Source organism: Hyla sarda, chromosome 2, assembly GCF_029499605.1.
Source record: "Hyla sarda isolate aHylSar1 chromosome 2, aHylSar1.hap1, whole genome shotgun sequence".
Classification (NCBI taxonomy): domain Eukaryota; kingdom Metazoa; phylum Chordata; class Amphibia; order Anura; family Hylidae; genus Hyla; species Hyla sarda.
In genome coordinates, this window is record NC_079190.1 from 314262886 (window position 1) to 314280284 (window position 17399).

At 43.3% G+C, this 17399-nt stretch overlaps 1 protein-coding gene across 5 annotated transcripts in view; it reads left to right on the forward strand.

Moving 5' to 3' along the window:
- Positions 1-17399, forward strand: part of ELAPOR1 (endosome-lysosome associated apoptosis and autophagy regulator 1) — a 438781-nt gene that overhangs the window by 118611 nt on the left and 302771 nt on the right. For 4 of the 5 annotated variants that reach the window (XM_056557720.1, XM_056557717.1, XM_056557718.1 and 1 more), the window contains exon 3: positions 6992-7169. In XM_056557720.1, coding sequence (XP_056413695.1) covers positions 6992-7169 — 178 coding nt within the window. Of the gene's footprint in view, positions 1-6268; positions 6344-6991; positions 7170-17399 lie in introns of those variants that run through there. The other variant, XM_056557721.1, reaches the window with a different exon arrangement.

The window sequence follows — 17399 nt, forward strand, 5'->3', positions numbered from 1 at the left end:
CATTAGGATGGGCACATAACCATGGATGCAGACAGGTGGATAAGGCTTGAGAAAAGTGATTAGGGGAGTTTTGAGCTCCCTGTGGCAAGCGTGTCCAGGTGTATTGTCCTCCTTGTTGAGTAAAGGCAAAGAGGTATTGGCAGTCTGGATGCAAAGGAACACTGAAGAAAGCATTGGCCAAGTCCAGAACAGTAAAAAAAACTTGGCTTCTGGTGGTATCGAGCTGAGCAGAGTATGTGGGTTGGGAACAATGGGAGTATCCCGAACTGTGGCAGCATTAATGGCACGAAGGTCATGTACCATGCGGAACTTCTCAGGTTGTCCTTTTGGCATCTTCTTTACTGGAAACAAAGGAATGTTTGCTGGGGAAACGCATTTGATTAACGCTCCATTCTTGAGAAGAGTTGAGATTTGTTCAGAAAGAGAAGTTTCTTGATTCGCTTTGAGTGGATACTGGGGTACTCTAATTAATTATTTTGGCTCCAGGTTTTAAGAAGACCTTAACAGGCGGAACAGGCAAAAGTCCAAAATCCTCTGGGCCTTCGGACAAGACACAGTTAAGAATTTGTTGTAGATAGACATCGGGTATAGTCTTCGTTTCAATATTCATGACCATCAGTGGAAAGGCTTGCAAAATACAGACTTCTTCAGGTGTGAGTGGTTGAGATAATTCAAGATGCATGACATCATCTTCATATTTAATGGTGGCTTTGAGTTTCAGGAGTAAATTTCAGATCCAGATTTTTGATAATTTCTATATGGGACATTATTAGCTGGATTCTCTTGAGTTATTCTGTTGTCCGATCTTCATTGTTGATTCATCCTGGAGTAGTTTGGGTGTCCAGAGAGAGGTCCAGATTTTTGTTGCTCCATATTATGAGGGTTTTGTGACATCACTGGCCTTGCAGTGGCTGAATCCATTCGGTAGTTAGAAGGAGGAAGTCAGGATCTGCAGTTTCGCTTGACAATTTTACCTGTAGCAGATTATCGTTCTGATAGGTGATCTTCGAGGGGGATAATTCCGAACACTGTAGCGAGCAGGAACGGTTTGGAACTGAGAGACATAATTCTGAACCGGGTATTGTGCTGTAGCATTAGGCGTCATCTGTGCATCTTGACAGATTGACACATCCGAGCTCTTCTTAGTAGGTGCCACTTCAGTTTGTTTTTCAATAGCTTCGACAATGAGTAAAAGCTGTTTTGGTTCAAGTGTCACATATTCAGGCCTAGTGTCCGTAAGCCTTTCTTCAGCATCGTGGAGGCCAGTAACAAAGGTGCTAATGAAGAGTTTCTTATAGAATTTGCTTCCTAGGTCATAACCTTGATCCTGGAACAGATAAAGTAGTCTGGAGAAAAACTTTTCAGCTGATTCCACAGGTTCCTGAGAGGCATCAGAGAAATTGGTGGAGCTTGAAGCTAGTCTGTCTCTGGCCCCGGCTTGCAGTTGTCGGCAGAATTCTATTCCAGAAGAGTATGTCTCCTTGTCCACAATAGCAGAGCTATCAAGGCTGGCAGAAATGATAGGCCAGAAGGTGTCTCCAGTTCTGATAGAGACTAGATTATATAAATCCTTCCATACTGATGAATAGGTTTGTTGGATTTGCTAGATTCTTCTGTAGAAAGGCATTGGCTGTTTCTCTGGGTCAGGGAGTTGGGTTAGGAGATTATTTACTTGCACCGAGGTAAACAGAACATATTTATAAAGTTTCTGAAAGAGGTTTTCCAGACCTTTTATTTCCACCACTATAGGTAAGTGGTATTGGCATAGTTTGCGATGGACTGGATTCACCAAAACTATGCAGGAGATCTCTGGAATCATCAGGCTGTATGGGCAAGAGTTTAGATGGCGTGGATCTGGGTAATCCATGTTGAAGGTTATCTGAATCATCATGTGGCATTGGGTGTTTACCCAAGAGGTTAGGTTTCTTGAGCAAGTTGACAGCATCCACCAGATCTTGGATTGTTTCATATGTTTTAGAGATAAGCCTGATTTCTTGCAATGTTGGTATTGGCTTGTGATTCTCAATACTGGACACTATTGCATTATCACAGATATGTGGAGGAAATCCAAAGAATCCAGAACTGATGGGTGGAATGGCCAGAGAGGCAATTTCCTTCTCTCCAGCTAGATCAAGAATCTGGTGTATTGTGGACTGAAGCTGCCTTATGCAGGCATCATGTTGGGCAGAGGAATATCTGGGACCAACAACATGTATTATCATGTTGCAAGGCAGTGTCCCAGAGCCTGTAATGGACAGTTGGGAGGTTGAAATGGGCCCTTGTTGTAGTACCAACAGATCAGAGTCATGCTGTATACCCCCCCTGCATGCATTAAGGCAGCAGCAAGGCCATCATTATGCTGAAGATATGAATTTGCAGGGTTAACTATAGCTTGCACTTGCTGGGTTTCCATGAAACCCATGCCAATCCGGAGTAGGGTGTAATTTCAGATCTTTGTTCCAAGAGCCAGTTGAAAAGATTCAGACACCATTTTTGATCTAATGATTTGGTACATGTTACTGTTGGAGGTATTGGGAGGCTCACGAAATTGCATCACAGTAGGTGTGATTGTATTAACAGGTGAAAGTGGTCTCTTCCCTGGGGACTGATGATGATGATCAGTGTTAGGAGACTGATGATGGTGATTATCATTGGTAGGAGACTGAAACTGTGCATGGGGTTCATCTTGGGCTGGAGGAATGTCTTCACTGGGTACAGAGGTCTGACTTCTTAGTGAGGCACAGCAATTATTAGCAGAATGAAATACACAGCTTTCCGGTGAGGGCTGATCTGGGAGTTTGTGGGTTTGAATTGGGTATAGGCCAGTGATCTGGTCATTATGTACAAAATAACTCCCATCCTGAGTCATACCTGGAAAGAGATCAAGTGCTTCAGCGCTAGAGGAAGTTCCATTTGGAAACCTTCCAGCAACTGGCAAGTTCTGTTTTGGTGCACTGAATGAGGGCTCATTACACGGAGTAAGTATATTTGTTGAAACAAGATGGCTGACAGCACAGGAAATTGATTTTGCCACACTTTCTGGGCCTCCAAGATGGCTGCCAGTACAGGAAGTTACTGTAGTAGAATGGCCACCACTATACAGAGGTTGAATAGAATACAGTATGGTGGGTGCATTTTTTTTTTGTGTGTGTGTGTGTGGGGGGGGGGGGGGGGCTTCCATTTTTCCAGTATACGGAGGTGCTGTGGCAGGACATGGTGGAGCATTTACAGGCCAGGCTTGGCAACAGGAAACACAGTCTTCTACTGAGGGCAGGTTTTGCTGACAACAACGGGGACACAACCAACAGCTAGGATCATCATCATTATCGAGCTGTAAAACGTTTCTATCTTTTGTAATACAAATACATAATCACATTGCTCTTCTCATCTCTGGTTGCCTCCTCCACTTATTTTTCTTTTGTTATGGATCATGAAGTACTATACCAAGCTAGGGCAGCAGCCAACAAATCATTATCCTCCAATATTTCCTTATGCTGATTAATGGCATCAGCCCATAAGTCTGGGTGCAATCTGCCCTTCTCATGAATGCCACATATAGACATAAGTTTTCACTCCACGATGCATAACTATTGCAGGTGCCTCTAAATATCCAGGGACATAAGCAGTAAGCAGTCTGACTTTTGAACAAAGATGGCAAAGTGTTCATCTTTATCTCCAAAAGTCTATCAATGCAAAAACTGAACAATTTCAAAGCTCTTTTAAAGTCTCAGGTAGAGAGAGGGTTGCAAATTACCCTATTAACAAAAACTCATTGAATTGGCCAAACAATTGATACTAAACACCAAACAGAAAGGGGGTGTCGGAGTGAAAACCACAGTGTATGATGCTACTATAATCTGCTACTCTTATGCATTACTGATCCAAATACAAAAACTACGTGAGCCACTATCCTTGCTCAAGTACAGCCAAAGCTGTCAGTAATACCGTCCTCTAAAACAGAAAACAGTTACGGGCCAATACTATCTTCTGAAGCTTGTCTGACATCCAGAAAAGTTTTCAAGCCCATGGACAGCAAAGCTATTAGAGAACCTAGAATACAAAAAATCTACAACACTTTTGCTTCCTCGACCGAATCCATTAGATTAAAAAATCAAAAATTAAATTAAATCCTAATAATCCGGAAAAAAAAACTGGATTTTTAAAGACTCAAGAAACCCACAGAGTCGTACACAGTTAATTCCTCCTTGCCATGATTTTTAATGTTGGCATTAGGAGCCGAATCTGACCTTGCTTCGGTACACTGTCTTCAGCATCAGCTGATAAGAACTCACAGCTCAGTGTGAGAGGAAAAAAAAAATTTTTTTATAAGCCTGCAAGTTTCTGACAGGCAAAAGAAAAAAAAAATCTCTGCTTTTGCTTTCCGAACCTATTTAAAGTGGTAGTCAATCACAAGCAACTAAAAAAAACAAAACAGAACGAGAACAACACAGCAGGAATATCTCTGTCGCTAAGAGTTAAACCCTAGGAGGTCGAGTTAAACCCTAGGCTGTCCAGGCTTCCACAAAAACTACCCAAAAACATAAGCAAGACTACAGATTCATAAAAATCAGCAAATTTATCGTGTTTCTGTGGGGTTGATGAGGCCCCTAGTTTGGGTAATAATGGGTTGCCTCGGGCGGCTCAAAGTGTCGCTCCACTGGATTTGTATCTTCCCTCGAGTGTTGTTCCGTCCGTCCCACCGCTGCCACCAAATGTTAAGGATGGGTTAATGTGCGGCCTTAATCTGTGAGTGACAACGGCTGTACTATTTTTTCCGAGTGTCGACGTAAGAAAATTCTCACCAGGCCAGGTCGGTAGAAGTTCCCTCTTCTGTATCCCAGCGAGTTCTATTTATTATACGGAAATCCCATTAGTCTTTACAAACTGACTAAAAGGGGAGGGTGAAAGGTAAAATTATACATAGTTCTATATGCTGAAGCAAGCTGAAATGTCTTGAAATTAGGAAAGCAAAGTTGTTCTGCCATATTTAGCAGTAGCATATAGCTTTTTAGCATATATCAGAATATTATAGACCCAACAATACCACCTATAGCTTGATATTTTCTCGCTACCACGAACATCCACTTCTACTGAGCTGTTGTCAATCACTTGGAACCATCCTCTGTCATCAGAGTGATCCAAGCGCATCATTGAGCATCATCCTACATCATCGTCTGTCATCAGATCAGAGCGCATGCTCTGCATTTACGAGAACGCCAGCCCAGTGATGCTAGCGAAGTCTTCACGTTATCTACAGCTGACAAATACTGAGAGCGCGAGCATACGGGGATCGCTAATCCAGCTGGCCATGCCGCCAACATCTGTTTTCTCTCTGCCAGTTAGTGGACAGTTCCTGCTCCAATGTGTCATTTTGGAAGCAGGAAGAAGAGACAAGCTATGGGGACTGGAAAGAGACGCAGCTGGACTAGTGTAGACAAGAATTACTTTTTATTTTATTTTTTACAGAAATTAAAAACCCAGAATACCCCAGGCTGTGTTCACACATTATGGCTGTACTGAATTATCTTTTGCTATAAGCAGACAGATTGATGATGGCGTTTTTGTAATGAAACAGAAACTTACTAAGTTCATTAAAAGAATCAGCTTGTAGCTAAATCTTAACATTTTGTAAACCTTATCTTCACCTCTGCCTTGTACCAGATTTATTAAGTGTTTTAAACTTTTTGTGTACCTCACTTGACAGTTTTAAAAATGGTCTAAAAAAGGGGTGTGGCTTAGAGAACAGTGGAATGGGTTGATGTGCGTCAGTTTATGTAAAATCTTGGTGTAATGCAAAAAATGTATTGGTCAAGCATAGCCTATTTATAAATCACATGGAATTGTGTCAAATCATACAAAACTAAATGCAATTAATACCATATGGTAATGCATTGCATAAAACAGCAAAGTAAGTAGCTACAGGTTGTATTTGGATCAAATTCTTTTTTTGAGGAGTATCCAGTGTTTTAAAAAGGATTTTTGTATTCGACATCCTCCAATATTTATTCAGATATCCTTACATCCCCTGGGTCTACATGAGTACAACCAAAGTGTAGTAGCTGGTTGTGCTCTTGTAAGTTGGCACCAAATATTTTGTCTCTAATGTCACAATTGTAGTAAACTACGTGTCTGACTAAGCCCTGTGCCTCTTAGCTATACACTTAGCTGTTTAGTCATAGGCCACATGAATATTCCGCACGGACATTCTGCAGCAGCATTCCCATTAATTCCAATAGGTTTTTGCTGCACTGTTCACACTGCAGAACAGTGCAGAAATTCAGATGCCGGCATCCGCAGAAAAGAATAGTCAAGTCTATTCTTTCTGTTGAGTCCGCAAGGAAAGGTATGGCCTTCTATGAGAAGGCTAATTAAGTCAAATGTCTGGAATGTCCGCACTTGTTTGCTGCACTGTGTAGTGGAGGGAAAAGATGGTGGTTGTGGTACACTTCTTGAGGGCTCAGGTTCATAATAAGCGCTGCTGGAAAGGAATCAGTCTAAGAACCCTTACTGGGCTGTAGACCTCAGGTATCAGGTGTTGGATGTGATCTGTTGTCTACTCAAGATTAAGACTGGGTGAGTCATTTTTGGGTAGATCTTGTGATGGGAGCTCTGCTTGGATACATCTTCACTCAGCTATTGCTAGGACATGCTCCAACACTCCAAATTTTTAATAGCCACATCCAACAGGCTCTTGCTTACCTTAGTGACTGGAGTAACCATTCTTTAGAACATTTGATCTAGCTTAAATGACTATTCCACATAGAATGTAATCCATTATTTTCTATTATTACTGAAATGGTGACAAGTGGTCTTTCCAATATGGATTTCATAAAATTCTATATACTTCTACTGCATTTTATTGTGCCCATGCTTTAACACTTTGAGAGGTTTATTTCATAACAAATTTTATGAAAATGGATTAGAGAATTTTGTAGCATGCTCCAATTATGATTTAAAGGTGTGATTTAATAACTGTTGTTTTCTGCCCTAGCCTTCTCCTGTTCTGCAGGGCAATACCTGGACATGGCAGTGCAAGAATGTACCCAATGTGGAAAAGGAACATACTCTTTGGGGACAGGCGTTCATTTTGAAGAGTGGACAGAACTTCCACATGGTTTCAGGAGCTTTTCAAACAACATATATGGAACAGAATATGGGAACTGTAACATGTAAGAACTGTTGCATTTTTAAGTACATTTAATATATGGATAAAATGGCTTTTTGGCTCAAATGTCAAAACATTGTTGACTGTATTTTATCAGTGATGTTAATACAAAGTCAGGAAAAATCAAGAAAATCCAGTAAAAAAAAATTGGGACATTTTTTGTAGCTCTTGTTAAATACTTCAAAAATTACAGGAAAGTACAAAAACACGTGACACACACATAAATAGGGAGAGACCTGCAGAATGGGAAGCAGCTTACGGAACAGCTTAGAAGACTTTACTTCCTGTTCCCAGTTTGTTGGTGAACTGTGATTTCTCTATCTTTTTTTCAATTATATGCTACCTGTGGTTTGGGCTGTATGAAGTACCGGACTGGTTACCTTTTAAGGATCTAACATATTTTGGGTCTTTTTAATGGTACTTTTCCTAATTTTTTAAAAATAATGCCATTTTTATTTTCATTTATTTTGTATATGTACTTACAGAGGATGGTATTGGTCTTTAAAGCCCCATCAGTATGCATTTGCATCTTCATAGGCATAGGCCAACTGATAGGCCAGTGATTAAGTATTGCAAAGGAAGATCAATAAAGTATAAGAAAATATAAAAACCAGCCCCATCTTCAAATAAATAACATTTAGTAGATTTTTGTAACAGTAAACTAAATAAAATGTATATATGGTGCACACATGGTGTGAAAAAAAAAGCAAAAACTATTGCAAATTTGCAAATAGTTAATTTGCAAATTAAAATCAGTAGAATTAGGTGTACCCTAAAATGGTATCTACAGATATCCCAACACATAGACATGGGTCTGAATAAATTTTTTCCACTACATCACCCTTCATGACCGATCCAAGATAGTTTGCTCCCTTGACCCCTGTTGGGACAGATATCCTCCCCACTACACTCCTGTTTCCCTATAGAGGCTTACAACTTAAAGATCTACTGTATAAATGATGGATATTATTGAAGGGAACCTATCATCACTGTTGACCATCTTCAACTCTCACCAACCCATTTTAGACCCCACAATGATCTTCCCTACCATGCTTCCATGTCCTTTCTGGATCCTTGTAAAGTGAAGAAATTAAGTAATAAAACTTACGTATGCTATATATAAGTCCCGAACAAGTAGTCATGGGGGCATTCTGTTCTAGGAACTAGTCATCACTCCCAGGCTGTTAAACACTCCTCCTCAGGAGCAATTATGCATTACTGAAAGCCATGCTTTCAAAGAAAGCAGGCTTCTCCACGCCATGTCTGTGTGAGACTTTGAAAAGAGAAGATGAGAAGTCTGTTGTGCCAGGACTGTCAATCACGCCTATTATTGGCAGTTTTTGTATGATTACAGCCCTGGGAGCAGTATCTGATGACTACTTGTTCCAGATTTACATATGGCGCAGGAAAGTTTTTTAGTTTTTTTTCCCCCCCACTTTACAAGGATCTAGGAAGGACATGAAATCATTAATGGGGGAGATTTATCAAAACCTGTCCAGAGGAAATGTGTTGGTGACAGTTGCAGGAGTCAAAAGTGATGACAGGTTTACTTTAATCACAGCGCGGTTTCACTGGTAGCCTCCATTCTTTTCCTTCTACTCTGCCAGCACCCGTCCAGGCAGGTTTCCCATGGCAGCTGCCCTTACTGGTCAAAGTTAAGAACAGACATCACACATAATTATGCACTCTTGAAAGACTGTTCCAATACTTTGGTAGTTTGGCTGCAATGTAGTTGAATACTTGCTCAACCCACACAACCTTGATAGTTGTTAGTATGCAGTAACATCGCATGAGGGTGGGTCCTCCCTTGTAGACTGTGCGATTTAGACCAGAGATGAGGGAATTTTTGAAAAATTCGATTCGGCCGATTCGCCGAATTTTCCGAAAATATTTGGTTTCGGTCCAAATTTATTTGTGGCAAATCACTATTAAAAATGCCTATTTCTGGCCTACTGAGAGGCTAAAAAGCGGTGTAGAACACTTTGCTTTGTCCTTACATGCATAGGGAGTGTGCTGTGTTAGTGAAATAATACTGTTATTCAGTATGACATGCAGATTACTGGCATCGCTATTAGAATCACTGCCGCAGAACATCTGGCTGTGGCAGATTTTTTATATAATTTTTATTTAATTTGAATTTATTTTAATTTTTTGATTACCCATTCTGGTGAGCATCAAGCTGGCGGTGCGCCACGAGGCGAGTTACCACCTGTTCCAGCCCCTGCCTCTCGGTGCACCCCCATACTCTGAGTGTCTACTTGAAAAGGGACCAGAAACTTGGACAAGAGTATATTCAGCTTCTGTGCCATTGGATAAGTGGGTGCATAAAGATAGAAGTGAGTGCAGTAAAAAAAAGCTTGTATTTGCATCTTAAAATCGAGCTGGCGGTTATCTGCCAGGCAAGATACCACCTGTTCCAGCCCCTGCCTCTCAGCACCCCCTGTCTGTAAAAGCGCGAATGTTTCATTTAAAGGGGTACTCAGGTGAAAAACGTTTTTCTTTTTTTTTTTTAAATAAACTGGTGGCAGAAAGTTAAGCAGATTTGTAAATTACTTCTATTAAAAAATCTTAATCCTTCCTGTACTTATTAGCTGCTGAATACTACAGTGGAGATTCTTTTCCGTTTGAAACACAGAGCTGTCTGCTGACATCATGAGCACAGTGATCTCTGCTGACATCTCTGTCCATTTTAGGAACTGTCCAGAGTAAAAGGAAATCCCCATAGCAAACATATGCTGTTCTGGTCAGTTCCTAAAATGGACAGAGATGTCAGCAGAGAGCACTGTGCTCGTGATGTCAGCCGACAGCTCTGTGTTTCAAAAAGAAAAGAATTTCCACTGTAGTATAGAAGTAATTTACAAATCTGTTTAACTTTCTTGCACCAGTTGATTTAAAAAAAAAAAAGTTTTTCACCGGAGTACCCCTTTAATCAGTTATGGTTCACTGTTATCGCTCCAAGCTGTTTCATTGGATTCTTGTGATAATTCCACAGGTAATCTTTTCAAGACAGAGGCCTTATGGTTGACGCTGTCATATTACATCGATTTTTTTAAATTTAAGATTTATATTAGATCCCCAAGTTTAATGTCCCAGTGTTTACTTTGAACTAATACTGTATGTAAAACCCAGACTAACAAGGAGTCACATGGCGGCAAAATGACAGAGCCTAGAGGTGGCAGCAGCATGAGGAGACCACAATCTGGCAGAATGACACAGCCTGGAATAGGCAGCAGCATGAGGAGACCATATAGTGTCTGAATGATACATCCTGCAGCTCGGGGCAGCATGAGGAGACCATAGGGCTTCACAATCCCGAAGATTTAAAGATTAATTTTAAAATTTAAATTGAAGATTTATGGTAGCTAGTGCTACCATAAAAATTTGTAGGTAATGCCCCAGGCCCAGCAGCATCAGTAAATCATATTGTGGCTGAATGGCAGAGCCTGGAGTTGGCGGCAGCATGAGTAGAACATATAGTGGCTGAATGGCACAGCCTGGAGTTAGCGGAAGCATGTGGAGACCATATGGTGGCAGAATGAGACATCCTGAAGGTGGCAGCAGCATCAGGAGTCCTGAAAGTGACCCAGTGACAGAGTGGTGCGGTGGGTGGCAATACCATTACCCAGTGACGAAGGTGGGTGAAGAAAGGTCTGATGCGGAGGAATGTTTTTAACTGGGGAGCAGTGCCTTAAATCTGTTTGGCAGTATACATATTTGACTGTGGTGCCACACCAACATTTCACAATCTACTCTGATGCATCAGTCATTGGTGGGTGGAAATCCTGGCTTATCCATGCCTGATTCATCTTCACAAAGGTCAGTCTCTCCACATTTTTTTTGGACAGACGAGTTCTCCTTGGGGTGACTATGCCGCACTAAACACCCGCTTTGATGGCACACTACTGGCCGGGCAGGACAGCTTTTCCAGGGCAAACTCTGCTAGTTGCGGCCACAAATCAAGTTTGGCTTCCCAGAAGTCCAGCGGAAGTTTAAGGTGTGTTGGCATGGGCATGTCAAGGTATGCCACCACCTGCTGGTTCAGGTCCTGCTCCAGGTCTACCTGCTGCTAAGTTGCTTCACTATGCGGGTGAAGAAAGCTACTCATCAGCGACTGTAGACTCAGGCTGCTGCTGATGGAGCTGGTACTGCTCCTGCCTCCCCACCCCCTCCACAGCAGCCATGGCAGTGGAAGGTGAGCGCAGAGGGCCCCCCGAGTCAGACCTTGCGCGAGGATGGACAATGGTGCTGATAGGCATCGGCCAACTGACTACGTAGGATGTCTCTGTAGTAGGTTAGTTTGTCCTCCCTCTGTGGGTGTAAAAAAGGCCCCCATTTTGTGGCGGTAGTGATGGTCCAATAAGGTGGAAAGCCAAAAGTCATCCCGCTGCTGACTGGTGACCATTCGGCGGTCACTACGCAAGGAAGTGAGCATGCATTATGCTATTTGTGCAAGTAACTCGGAGGGACTCCCTGCCTCCATCTCCACTGCATACTGCCACAGTGTGTCTGGGTCCTCTGTCTTGCCTTCCTCATAACCCTCTAGCTCCTCTGGTTGCTCCTGTTCCTCCTCTCCGGTCAGATGACTAGAAAAACTGCCCATTTTGCGAAACCTAAACTGTGCTCCACTGTGCCCCTCCCCCTCCTCCTCCAGTTCAGCCCCCACAGGGGTCATGTGGCCGTTAGATGTAGGCGCCACATCTCCATTGCCCTGACCAGCCATCGTTTCCAACACGCCACTGGGTGATGCAGCAGGCTGGGCCACTAGTTTGGAGCCACAGTTCTCCCAGGCTGCTTTATGGTAATGCAACATAATTTGACGCAGGACCATGGTGCAAACATTGGGACCCTGGCCACGCTTCACCTTTTGCTGACACATCTTGCATGTGGCTATGTTAACCTCCTCCGGATGCTTGATGAAAAACTGCCACACCGCCGAGTAGCTGATTTTCCCACCAACAGTCCGCACTAATTGACTGCTACTGCCACCATCTCCAGGAACCCCTGTTCCACTACCTCCCTGTAAGGTAGGCTGCCACGAAGCAGGTGGTCTCCCTCGGGCACGTTTGGCTCCAGAATTTCCACTTCTGCCACCATGCCACCACCTTGCTGACTGTAAACCATGCCACCACCTTGCTGGCTCAGCTGCTGCCTCACGGGCAACCTGCAACCCTCTTCTCTGAGGCAATAAAATCTGCCCTGCTAAAAAGTTTTAATCTGACTCCAGAGGATTATCGGAAAAGACTTCGGACTTTGCAACAAACCGCCACAGAAAGCTGCACTGAACATGCAGGTCAGCTAAGGACTGCATTCAGGCAATGGGCTGGGGGCCTACAAGTCACTACTTATAAGGCCCTGGAGGACTTGATGGTCCTGGATTAGTTTCTCCACATGGAGCTTTGAAGCCAGGGAGTGGATTTTGAACCGCAAGCCCAAGACAGCAGCGGAAACAGCAGAACTAGGAGATGACTTTGCCAATAACCGGGTGCCAGCAGCAAAGCGTGGATCTGCACAAGCTGGAGTAAGTACCTGGAGGGGAGCAACACAACCACAAAGCACCACCGGGCCAGCTGGAAAATTCTTGGCATCACCAAAAGCAACAGGAGCCACATTGGGTCAGGGGTTCACAAAGAGAAAAGACTACACTGAAATATAGTAGTACACCAAAAATGTAATACAAATATGAAATCTTTATTGCACAATTACATAACAAACCTGTATAAAGCAGACACAAATAAATGTTAAAAACAATTAAAACTGGCCCATGAGAGCCAAAGCACAATTCAGAGGATAGGCCATGAACCCCCACCCCTGGAGAAAAGCCACCCATCCCTCAGGGATCAGGAATGGCATGTACCTGGTGCACGCCAGTCTACCAACTATTGAAAAATAATGATGATAATAAAAGCCAATAATGAACTAGATACCAAGGTATAGTATAGAAAAGAATCATGCTGATTACAAAATCACTAGATACCAATAAATGTAGTCCAAAATACTGGATAATACAGAAATACACTTGGCTATAGGTACAACATAAGGCTATAGGAGAAAGAAAGTACTGACACAGGGGGACACCCGCCAATGTTACAGATGCAACAAGATTGGGCACCTGAGTGCCACTTGCCCCAACAAAAAGAATTCTCCACCGGCAGCTGGAGGACACACAGACGTTCTTCTGGTGTCCGGAGTAGTGGAGAAAAGAGGGGAAAACCTACAGAGCGTAACTGTGGGTGACTGGGTGACAGTGGGTTTTATGAGATTCTGGAGCCCCATTTACCTTGGTGCAAAGTCTGTGGCATAAGCGGACAAGACCATCCTAAGAACAGCTGGAAACTCACTCACAAGGACTGCTATACCTTTATGCTGTAAGAACTTCATTTTTTATTTTTTTTTCTGAACTTGTCCTGCGGAACTCTTTCATATTTTTTAACTGTATGTCATTTGTTTATTTTTATACATAGCACTGTGATACCTTTTATCAGATTAAATGTTTAATTAAAGGGGTTATCCAGGAAAAAACTTTTTTGTTAATATATCGACTGGCTCCAAAAAGTTAAACAGATTTGTAAATTACTTAATCCTTTCAGTACTTATGAGCTGCTGAAGTGGAGTTGTTCTTTTCTCTCGAAGTGCTCTATGATGACACGTGTCTCGGGAACTGCCCAGTTTAGAAGTATATCCCCATAGCAAACCTCTTCTACTCTGTGCAGTTCCTGAGACACAGTCTGTAATAATGTGAACCAAAGGCCTGGGACACATAAAAGGAGGACTGGGTTCCGGGCGCTTCCCCTCCTAGTAGAGTACTGAATCTTAGGCAGGCAGATCCATAGAATAAAAAGGGAGTTTATTCGCTTATATGGCGAATAAACTCCCTTTTTATTGTATGGATCTGCCTGCCTAAGATTCAGTACTCTACTAGGAGGGGAAGCGCCCGGAACCCAGTCCTCCTTTTATGTGTCCCAGGCCTTTGGTTCACATTATTCCAGACTGTATCAGAAATGCTGAGTGACTAGCTCACTCAGAGAGGACTTCAGGAGCTGCTGACCTCATCTTCACCGAGCGATACTACATGCAGATATAGGTGTTGTGCCCTGAGCATGACCACTTCTGGTAAGCCTACCTAATTATCCTAAGGGGCTCACCTGTCTGAACCATCCGCACTAGGAGCGCACCTCTCTTTTTGTCTTTTTCTCTACAGTTCCTGAGACAAGCAGAGCGGTCAATAGAGAGCACTATTGCCAGACAGAAAACAACAACTCAACTTCAGCAGCTGATAATTACTGAAAGGATTATGGTTTTTTAATAGAAGTAATTTACAAATCTGTTTAACTTTCTGGAGCCAGTTGATATACATTTTTTTTTTTCCCCTGGAATGCCCCTTTAACCCCTTAAGGACTGAGCCCTTTTTCACCTTAAGGACCATTTTTTGCAATTCTGACCACTGTCACTTTAAACATTAATAACTCTGGAATGCTTTTAGTTATCAATCTGATTCCGAGATTATTTTTTCGTGACATATTCTACTTTAACATAGTGGTAAAATTTTGTGGTAACTTGCATCCTTTCTTGGTGAAAAATCCCAAAATTTGATGAAAAATTTTAAAATTTTGCATTTTTCTAACTTTGAAGCTCTCTGCTTGTAAGGAAAATGGATATTCCAAATAATTTTTTTAAATTCACATATACAATATGTCGCTTTTTTTCAGGGACCAGTTCAGGTTTGAAGTAAATTTGAAGGGTCTTCATATTAGAAATACCCCATAAAAGACCCCATTATAAAAACTGCACCCCCCAAAGTATTCAAAATGACATTCAGTCAGCATTTTAACCCTTTAGGTGTTTCACAGGAATAGCAGCAAAGTGAAGGAGAAAATTTACAATCTTCATTTTTTACACTCGCATGTTTTTGTAGACCCAATTTTACAATTTTTGCAAGGGGTAAAAAGGAGAAAATTTTGACTTGTATTTGAAACCCAATTTTTCTCGAGTAAGGACATACCTCATATGTCTATGTTAATTGTTCGGCGGGCGCAGCAGAGGGCTCAGAAGGGAAAGAGCGACAAATGGTTTTTGGGGGGCATGTCACATTTAGGAAGCCCCTATGGTGCCAGAACAGCAAAAAAAACACATGGCATACCATTTTGGAAACTAGACCCCTCGGGGAACATAACAAGGGGTAAAGTAAAACCTTAATACCCCACAGGTGATTCACGACTTTTGCATATGTAAAAAAAAAAAAAAAAAAAAATTTCCCTAAAATGCTTGGTTTCCCAAAAGCTTTACATTTTTAAAAAGGGTAATAGCAGAAAATACCCCCCAAAATTTGAAGCCCAATTTCTCCCGATTCAGAAAACACCCCATATGGGGGTGAAAAGTGCTCTGCTGGCGCACTACAGGTCTCAGAAGAGAAGGAGTCACATTTGGCTTTTTTTAAGGAAATTTTGCTCTGGGGGCATGCCGCATTTAGGAAGCCCCTATGGTGCCAGGATAGCAAAAAAAAAAAACACATGGCATACCATTTTGGAAACTAGACCCCTCGGGGAACGTAACAAGGGGTTAAGAGAACCTTAATACCCCACAGGTGTTTCACGACTTTTGCATATGTAAAAAAAAGTTTTTAAAAAGGGTAAAAGCAGAAAATACCCCCCAAAATTTGTAACACAATTCCTCCCGAGTACGGCGATACCCCATATGTGGCCCTAAACTGTTGCCTTGAAATATGACAGGGCTCCAAAGTGAGAGCACCATGCGCATTTGAGGCCTAAATTAGGGACTTGCATAGGGGTGGACATAGGGGTATTCTACGCCAGTGATTCCCAAACAGGGTGCCTCCAGCTGTTGTAAAACTCCCAGCATGCCTAGACAGTCAGTGGCTATCTGGCAATACTGGGAGTAGTTGTTTTGCAACAGCTGGAGGCTCCGTTCTGGAAACAGTGGTGTACCAGACGTTTTTCATTTTTATTGGGGAGGGGAGGGGGGCTGTGTAGGGGTATGTGTATATGAAGTGTATTTTACTTTTTATTTAATTTTTTGGTAGTGTAGTGTTTTTAGGGTACAGTCGCACGGGCGGGGGTTCACAGTAGTTTCTCGCTGGCAGTTTGAGCTGCGGCAGAAAATTTGCCGCAGCTCAAACTTGCAGCCGGATACTTACTGTAATCCTCCGCCCATGTGAGTGTACCCCGTACGTTCACATTGGGGGGGGGGGGGGGGGGGAAACATCCAGCTGTTGCAAAACTACAACTCCCAGCATGTACAGTCTATCAGTGCATGCTGGGAGTTGTAGTTTTGCAACAGCTGGAGGCACACTGGTTGTGAAGCACAGAGTTTGGTAACAAACTCAGTGTTTTGCAACCAGTGTGCCTTCAGCTGTTGCAAAAGCTACAACCCCCAGCATGTACGGACAGCGGAAGGGCATGCTGGGTCTTGTAGTTATGCAACAGCTGGAGACACACTGGTTTGCTACATAACTCAGTGTGCCTTCAGCTGTTGCAAAACAACAACTCCCAGCAGTCACAGACAGCCAATGGGCATCCTGGGAGTTGTAGTTATGCAACCAGCAGATGCACTACTACAACTCCCAGCATGCACTTTAGCTGTTTGTGCAAGCTGGGAGTTGTAGCTACACAACAGCTGAAGGTACACTTTTCCATAGAAAAAATGTGCCTCCAGCTGTTGCAAAACTACAAGTCCCAGCATGCCCATAAGGGCATTCTGGGAGTTGTGGTGGTCTGCCTCCTGCTGTTGCATAACTACAGCTCCCAGCATGCCCTTTTTGCATGCTGGGAGCTGTTGCTAAGCAACAGCAGGAGGCTGTCACTCACCTCCAACGATCCAGCCGCATCACATCAGTCCCTCGTCGTCGGCGCCGCGGCCGCTGTTCCTGGGGCCCCGATCCCAACATTAACGCCGGGGATCGGGGTCCCCAGCACCCGGGGTGCACGTCCCGCACCCGCTCACGTCCTCCGGAAGAGGGGCGAAGCGGGTTGCTGGAGTGACACCCGCAGCAAGCGCCCTGATTGGTCGGACGGCCGACGAATCAGGGCGATCGTGAGGTGGCACCAGTGCCACCTCACCCCTGCAGGCTCTGGCTGTTCGGGGCCATCAGAATCTGCCACAGATCGCTGGACTGAATTGTCCAGCGATCTGCGGCCATCGCCGACATGGGGGGGCATAATGACCCCCCTGGGCGATATGCCCCGATGCCTGCTGAACGATTTCAGCAGGCATCGGGCAC